Here is an 8,664-nt window from a genome sequence, read left to right on the forward strand (position 1 = left end):
GGCCACTGTAGGAGGGAGGGAGGTGGCACAGGTCTCTGAGCTCCAAACTTCAGCTGCAGAAGTGAGGGGATTCCTGGTGAGTTACCCAAGCCAGCCGTGACCTCAACTTCCAGGAATCCTTAGCTGGAAGAAAAGGAGATCATTATAAGGGAGCGGGGCAGGGGTTCAGGCCAGGCCCGTCTCAGAACAGCGAGCATCTTCTTCATGATGAGAGGGAGGCAGCGTCTTCAGTCAGCCACGGCTGTGCGTTTGAGACTGGGGAGGTATCAGTTAGGTGATTCAGTGCAGGATGGATGTGAGATTAGAGCACTAAGATGGCACCCCGGAGGCAGGTTCGGGTACCTGCGGGTCTGCCTTAGGTCTGTGCTAGGGAAGATGGTTGGCGGGATTGCCCTCCACCATGTTTTTTTCTCAAGTAACTGAGGATGATACCAACAATAAGAAAAAAATATGACCAGTAAGTTTCAGGAGGCTGTGTTGAAATATATATATATATATATATATATATATATATATATATATACACACACATATATACATATATACATGTATATACATATACATACACATATACATACACATATACATATACACACATATACGTATACACACATATGTATATACATATATATGTATATACATATATACACACATATATACACACATATACACACACATATACACACACATATACATATATATACCACATATACATATATATACCACATATACATATATTCTCACAGTTATAGGGTTTGGGTTTTTTGTGTTTTCTTTTATGGTAAGGTCCCTCCTTCCCCTAAACCAAATTCTGTGTCAGTCTGTGAAGTACTTGGCTTTGAAGGTAGAGGGAGGGAGGGAGGGAGGGAAGGCAGGGAAGGAAAGCGGAGAGGAAGGGAGGGAGGGTGGAAAGGAAAGAAGGCAGGAAGGGAGGGAGGGAGGGAAGGAAGGAAGGAGCCCCGGGTGCCACGCCACCTGCCTTCAACACTATGTCTCTGTGCTAGAGTCTCTGCAGACACGAGCTCACGCAGGCCTCTCCATCCCCCCAGGCCTTCCCAGCCTCTGCTCGACCGCTCCATCCCAGACTTCACGGCCTTCACCACCGTGGATGACTGGCTCAGCGCCATCAAAATGGTCCAGTACAGGGACAGCTTCCTCACCGCCGGCTTCACCTCCCTACAGCTGGTCGCCCAGATGACGTCAGAGTAAGTGACAGGGAAACCACCCTTCCTCCCTCCCAGCTGCTGCCCATGGAACCTGACCCTCAGCTTCTGCTCTCTTCCCCAGAACTCCATCTCTGCATGAACCAGGCCCTGGGCGGGAGATGGGAGGGAGATAGCTGTGGAAGAGAAGCGGAAGACAGCATAAAGACCTATTCCAGATCCCTCCCCCCAGAATGAGAGTTCTTTCAAAATCATAGTCCATCATTGAGTGTCTTCCCCCCACCCCTACCCGGCCATTGCAGCAAGAGAGAGCAACCAGAAGGAAAGAACACAGCCAGCCAGCACTTTAGACAACATAGCAAGGAGACACATTTCCATTACCTCAGCACTGGCTGCACTATGTAAGGAGCTAGCGCTTGTAAATAAGCAATCATTTACACACACAGACACACACACACAATTTACCAGTCCGCTGCTCCCACCGGGGGTTGGAGGAGTACATAAAGTAAAAATCATTCAAATCTGATTGGGTGTCAGAAAGGGTGGATCTTAAAAGATCCACAGAGCCGATCATTTCCCTTGGAATTTTCTGAGTCGCATCAGTTGTGGAAAATCGTTCATAGATTCTCCTTAGGAGGAAAAAAAATGAGGGGGGAGAGAGAGGAGGCACACAGTCAAATAAATTTGGGAACTACTGCATACTTTATCGCCTTCCTGGACATTCACTATTCATATGAGCACAAAAAAGGCCATGAAAAAAATCCCTGAAATAAAGAAACCAACTTAAAAATTATTAAATATTACAGAACCATATTTTTGAGGGACAGGTTTTTTTTTTTTTTTTATGGAACTGCAGTCAGGGAAATATTTATCTCCTTTCCCCTTTCCACTGTCTTCATTCTTGAAATGGTAATGTTGGTGCTCACAGCCAAGACAGAAGCCTGCTTTGTCCAGCTACCAAAAAATTCAGTGTCCCTCTATCCATGCCCCCTCTACATGACCCTGTCCTTCAGATCACAGGCGTTCTCTGCTGGTTCCCTGAACCATCTGGTCTGCACCCCCAGACTTCTGATTCATTTTACACTTGGGCCTGGGAAGAACTTCAAAATATCCCCCATCATGCTCCTAGTCCACAGCAGAATTCAGGGAACCACCGAAATAAAGTTGGTGTTTGCCTTCTGCATACATGGAAGCAAAGATACTCAACTCTTACCCGCAGGACACACATGCACGCAAGCGTAGAGGTTTTCGTAAGCAGCTGGAGCTACAATGTATCTTGATACCACCAGGGTAGGGGATAGTGGCCTGTAACACGTTTTTCCCAGCATAGAGAATCCGTGGGTCTGGGAGGCCTGTGGACAAACACTTCACTGATCACCTGTCTCAGACTCTGGGATCTCCTTAACAGTGGAAAGAGAGAAGCCATGTTCCTGAAGACAGGGCTTTGTCTCCTTTCCCACAGCTATCTGCCCGCTCCCTGAGTGGAGGAAGGGTTGAAGGGGTTTATCACGTGACTCCCCACAGTCTGAAGGACTCCGCTGAAGTAATTCCTCACTCTGAACAAAAACAAGCGAAAAGACTAAAAGGAAAGTCAAACTGAAAAAATTTAAGGGATTTAGTTCAAAGGAGAACGGGTCTACACAGGATTGGAGTAATTCCGTTTTGTTTCTGGAGAGATGAAAGATAGGGAAGGGGAAAAAAAAAAAGAATGAACAACTCAATAAAATAGATTTCTGTGGGGGCCATTTGTGAATTCAAAATTCAAGCGTGCTCTCCTAAAGTATTTGCGTTAACAAAAAAAAAGAGAACCACCTGTGATCTGAAGGATGGGGTCATGTAGACGGGGCATGGATAGAGGGATACTGACTTTCTCAACCATCTGCAGCGGTGTCGGGAGACTGATGGGAGAGACCCACATTCCTGGACACCAGTCCAGCTCGGTGTCCACCAGGGCTGGTGCTGGACAAGGAGACTTTGTCTGCGGGGTCCGGTGGCATTGGGGAAACGAATCAGGAGGAACATGAGGAGAGTTTTGAGAGGAACCCTTGTTTTCAGGGTGAGGAAGGGGACTGGGAGCCAGGCCATCGTGTATCTGGGTCCCAAATTGATCATGATTTATTTACCTGCTGTGTGATTGTGTCCAAATCACTTCCCCGAATGATGCCTGCCTGGTCTATTTAGCATTTCCTAACAGTGCCCATCTTCCTGGCCGATAGTATGCAACTCATTAACTAGGCAGAGATGCCCAGGGAGGGTGGGGGGAGGTCTCTCCAAGGTCCTAGTTGCAACCATGACCTTCTTCATATTGAAACCCACAACCCAAAGATGAAGCTGCTTCAAACACTTACCTTAGATGTATTTGTTCGATTCCTGCTTAGGCAGATTATGTTTCTTTTTGAAGTTACTTTGAGTTCACCCTTCTTTTAAAAAAAAAAAAAAAAAGCATGGTATTTAAAATTCAGAGTTGGGAACTGGAAACTCAAGGGGAAAACATCAGAAGACCAGGCCAAGGCCCACATCTTTTCCGTCTCTCAGTGGGGGTGTTCTCTAATTTAGGCAGAAAGCTCCAGTCCCAGTCCCTGAACCCCATGGGGTTGTGCAGGGAGAGTGTTAAAAAGAACCAGCCGAGGAAAAGAAAAAAAAATTCCAGTCCACCAGAGGGGCCGTGGGCATAGTAGAGGGGCTGCTGGAGAGGCCAGGAAGGAGAAATTGAGGCACAGCCCTTTCACAGGTGAAGGCTGCAGGAATCCTAACTGAAGAAGAGAGAAAAACAAAAATCTAACAGGGAGTTGGTGGGAAAACGTGAGCTAGACCGATGGCCAGGGCAACACGGATCAAGATGCATGGTGTAGTCATAAATACACGTTGAATTGAAACTCCCTTGTACAACAACTTCAGGATGGTGTTTAAGGAGGGGACTTGGGCTACCTGAGGTTTTGCAATGACTCTAAGCCAACCCCCAAGCCTGCCTTTTGGTATTAGGCGTTTTGATCTCTGAAAAGCTACCCTGACACCCAGGTGACTTCGTTTTTTTAATCTCCTCCTCCCTCTCCCAGAGATCTCCTGAGAATAGGAGTCACCCTGGCAGGCCATCAGAAGAAGATCTTGAACAGCATCCACTCCATGAGAGTCCAGATGAGTCAATCACCCACAGCCATGGCATGAGAACTCCTGACGTGCTCAGTGGGGGAGGGCAGGAAGGAAGAGGACCCCCCCCTCCCCGCCGGGGGAGGAGGGGGGAGCAGATCAAGGAAGAATTGGAGGTCGACCACTGTGAAAACGTATTGGGGGGCTTCTCACCTGGGAAATAGCATTTCCATCCGGGAAGAATAAACCAGACTGGACCACCAATGGAGACGCCATGCTTGCCATGCGGCTGGGAAGCCAAATCTGTGGTCGTAAAAACGGGACGGTGACATCTGACCGAAGTGGAGACATAAAAAAAAAAACAAAAACGATTCTTAAATCCGCTGCAGGGGGGCTGGAGTTTTTCCCATGACACAGGAAGAAGGGAAGGAGGTACAGGGAAGAAGCAAAGCTCTCTTCGGGTTTTCTTCCTCACCGATGATGTTCTTTTCTTTCCTCCTTTGGCCCTCCTTCCCGAGCAGTCCCTCCCTCCCGCCCAACCATCCATTGCCCTTCGCTCACGACACTCGGCGTCAGGGACGGTTCTTCAAACAAAGCCCATCTCCTGGGTCTCCGGGTGTTGTTCCGTCAGTTGCCAAAGGACTTTTACTGACCGCTGCATGGGAGAAACAACCGATTCAATTAATGTCTTCATATTGAAGAAGAGATGTACCTTCAATTGAAAAAAAAACAAACACACAAACCTTGCTTTTCTTTTGTTTGCATTTTCTGCAAAAAGGAAAATAAAAACCCATAAAGAAACCACAAATTGGAAACCCACAAACCAACCAACAAAAATAGAAGAAAAAAAAAACAACAAAAAAAGTATTTTGGTGTGCAAGAGCACACACACGTGTATGTGTCTATGTTGTAAAAATGACCGTGCTCGTCCGTAACAGGCAAACAAGAAAAAGAACCGGGAAGATTTGGGTGTCTGCCCCCCACACCCCCCAAAAAAATTCAAAGTTGGTGGCGGGGAGGTGGTGGCAGGAAGATGGCGTCACTTTGGCTTTCTGGATTTTGGCCCAGTGGCCAAAAGAGGGAGAGGAAAGAAGACTTTTAAAAAATGCAAAAGAAACCCCACAAACCTCTCTCAAGAGTTTTCAGATTCAGCCAGGAAACGGGTGAGTGGTTTGGATTGGGGGCCGGAGCGCTGACGTTGGAGAGTGATACTGACTGATAAATGATGCTTGCCGACGTCTGAAGGAGAAGGAACGGCGTGTTTCTGGACCGTGTTCTAACTCGTCCCTGGAGTCTCTGATGGAAGAGGGGGCAGGGGGAGCGGTGGGCGGCATCCGGCCTGGCCTGGGGACGGGCCACCGCCGCGGGGCATCCGAGGGAGAGGTGTTGCGACTGTGTCCGTGTTTCTCTTTACATTCCTTTTCATCGTGCCTCATCCTTCAGTTTCACTTTTGTAAATTCCACCTAACATCGACAGCTTTTTAATTTCTCCTCCCCCCCCCTTCATCCCCTTGCTAATTTGATCTGTCTAATTAAAATGAACAGAAGCATGTCTGGGGTTTTACATAGAAATGGTGTCTGCCTGTGTGTCTCAGGACTGGGCTGTGGTCCCCGGCTGCCAGCTTCCTCCTCTCCAGTATGGGAGGAAAGGAACGGGGTCCCTAACTTCCTGCTGTCCCCCTATAAGCACTCCCCCTCCCTGCCCCCCGCCAAGAGGTAGAATACATTAGACTCACTGGTGTGGATGGGACCTGAAAGAAAAGCCAAATAAATGTTAGCCTCCAGTGAGAGGTAGAAGAAGCCACTGGCACACGAACACGAATAATCACTCCTAATGCACCACCGCCCTGCCTTTAAGTTGACATGCAGCTGGGCGCCGGTGGCTCACGCCTGTCATCCTAGCTACTCAGGAGGCTGAGATCTGAGGATCGTGATTCAAAGCCAGCCCGGATAGTCTCACCATTCCCGTGAGACTTTTATCTCCAATAAACCACCAGGAAACCGGAAGTGGCGCTGTGGCTCAAGTGTTAGAGCACTCACCTTGAGCTGAAGAGCACAGGGAAAGTGTCCAGGCCCAGAGTTCAAGCCCCACGGCTGACAAAAGACATCTCCGAGATGCTGGGCCACAGTCCTTAGTCACTCCAGAGCCTCAGCGTCTTTGGAGGGAGAAGGGGAGCACCAGCGTGTCTAATGTATCCCACTGAGCCTTGAGCTCAGGGCACAGATGCCATCGCTTCCCTTTATTGCTGAAGGCTGGCGCTCTGCCACTTGAGCCACACTCCTTTTCCAGATTCGGGGTGGTTCATTGGAGCTCAGAGTGTCCTGGACTTTCCTGCCCAGGCTGGTTTCGAACCACCATCCTCAGATCTCAGTGTGCTGAGCAGCTAGGATGACGGGAGGGAGCCACGGGCGCCCAGGTGACGTTACCTCCCTGTGGGGCCGATGACTGAGCCGTCCTGAGCCAGGGCGCCTCTGTGAGGCGTACTTCACAGGCTGCCCGTGTCTGAGCGCCCTTTCTCGCCGGAAGCAGGGGAAAAGTGTAGCAAGAGATGCCACGGAACACAAGTTTCCGACAAAGGACCTCAGAGACCAAGGTCCTTCACACATGACGAAGTAGTGGGGGTAGGACTTTTTTCTCACATGCATCTAACCTCCCTGTTCCTAACGACCGAACCTTGAGTCGCCCACTGCTGTCTGCAGTGCTATCACCTAGAGGAATGCTTCCAGCACACATCACCGGACGCACCTGCAGGCTTCCGGGTCAGGAGAACCGAAGTGGAACAGAGAGCTCGCACTTCTCACGGTGGCCAGGGCCTGGGTGTTGTCCCGCAGCTCTTTTACTTCAAGGCTGGTGCTCTCCCACTTAAGCCACAGCTTCACTTCCAGCTTTGTGGCGGTTAATCGTGAGACAGAGAGTCTCCCCGACATCTCTCCCTGGGCTGACTTTGAAGCAGGAAGCTGGGATCTCAGCCTCCTGAGTGGCTAGGATTCCAGGGGGTGGGCGAGTAGTGACTGGAACCTGTCTTGGAGATCTATTTTGAACCATGGTCAGTGGCTTTCGGGCAGGAAAAGCAACCTGACAAGTCGGGGAGTCGGCATCCCGCAGCTGTGGAGGGATGCCACACAGTGAGGCGGAAGGTGTTTAATTAATGTTCTTGGCTCTGCGGCTGATGTGATTGGACACCATGTGAGTTGAGCAGCCCTGGAGAGTACAGCGCAGCCTTCTTTGCTTTCTGGAAGTCACAAATAGAGCTTGTGAAGTCCTGAGAAACCAGTCCGGATGGGGGAAGAGAACCCCAGGAAGAGTAGGGTTCAGGAGGTGGTAAGGCAGGGGCTGGGAAGGTGGCTCACTGGTAGAGTGCTTGCCTTGCATGCTTGAGGCCGTGGGTTCGATTCCTTGGCACCACAGAAGCAGAAAAAGCCAGAAGTGGCGCTGTGGCTCAAGTGGTAGAGCGCTCGCCTTCAGCTGCAGAGCTGAGGGACAGCGCCCAGGCCCTATGACTGACAAAAAGAAGGAGGAGGAGTGAGGGGAAGGGGGGAGGAGGAGGAGGAGGAGGAGGAGGAGAAGGCAGCAGCAGAGAACAAGAGGAAGGGGTTTCTTCAGCCAAGGAGAATAGCTGCTGGAGAGGTTAGGAAGCAGACTCAGGTCTCTGGTGGCAAGGCTGGGCCCCCGTGGGCTGGGCACAAGTTGTGCAGGCCTGAATGAAGGCGGATGCGATGGACACAGCTGTGGACGGATTCCCATCTCACCCCTAGGGGAGGAATGAGCCCTTGCACACTCCCTCCTCCGCTCCTTCTGTTATCAGAGGTCCCTGATGGGTTCCCAGTCTTCCAGGAATCATGGACTTGGCACACAGCCCCTCCAAGTGACTCCCCAAATAAGGAGAGAGACGGGGAGCCTCCTTCCTCCTCACTCCGTGCCCACCTTCAGCTCCCCCAACCTCTAGAAGGCGCTCAGGAAATAAGTTGGAGCTGAGAAAGTTGAACAAGACATGACTTCACCTACCCCGAGTCTGTGACCTGAGACAACTATAGCTTTGGAATACATTAATCCCTAGGTATTTCTGTGGGGAATCTTTCTCAATTCCTCTTCGCTGCTAACCCGCCGTAGCCTGCTCTAATTTTAGTTTGGTGAAGTTTCATACATTCCCTCTTCAACCCTGTCTGAATCTTTTTAACCCGGTGTCACCCAACTTCCCCCAGAAGCTCCGGGGTTACAGCTGCCTCCCACCAACTGCCAGTCAGCACACACAAAGTCTCCTCGAGGGAGAAACTAAGTTGACATCACTCCTAGTACCTTAAGAGGCAAAACTAAAGGGCAAGGAGGGACAGGGACAGGGAAGTGGGTGGCCTAGTATTCTTAAAGCAGGCTGGGCACGACATTGTGTGCTGGCCAGGGTGTAATCCATTTGGG

At 50.1% G+C, this 8,664-nt stretch overlaps 1 protein-coding gene across 2 annotated transcripts in view; it reads left to right on the forward strand.

The window, feature by feature from the left end:
- Ephb1 (EPH receptor B1) overlaps window positions 1–5,800 on the forward strand; it is a 337,284-nt gene extending 331,484 nt beyond the window's left edge. For both annotated transcript variants that reach the window (XM_070005466.1, XM_070005465.1), the window contains 2 exons: window positions 1,050–1,205; window positions 4,220–5,800. In XM_070005466.1, coding sequence (XP_069861567.1) covers window positions 1,050–1,205; window positions 4,220–4,328 — 265 coding nt within the window. In that variant the 3' untranslated portion in view covers window positions 4,329–5,800. The remainder of the gene's footprint in view (window positions 1–1,049; window positions 1,206–4,219) is intronic.
- Window positions 5,801–8,664: the final 2,864 nt, after the last annotated feature.

This window comes from Dipodomys merriami, unplaced genomic scaffold (assembly GCF_024711535.1).
Source record: "Dipodomys merriami isolate MVZ:Mamm:240054 unplaced genomic scaffold, mDipMer1.0.p SCAF_68, whole genome shotgun sequence".
Taxonomy (NCBI): Eukaryota; Metazoa; Chordata; class Mammalia; order Rodentia; family Heteromyidae; genus Dipodomys; species Dipodomys merriami.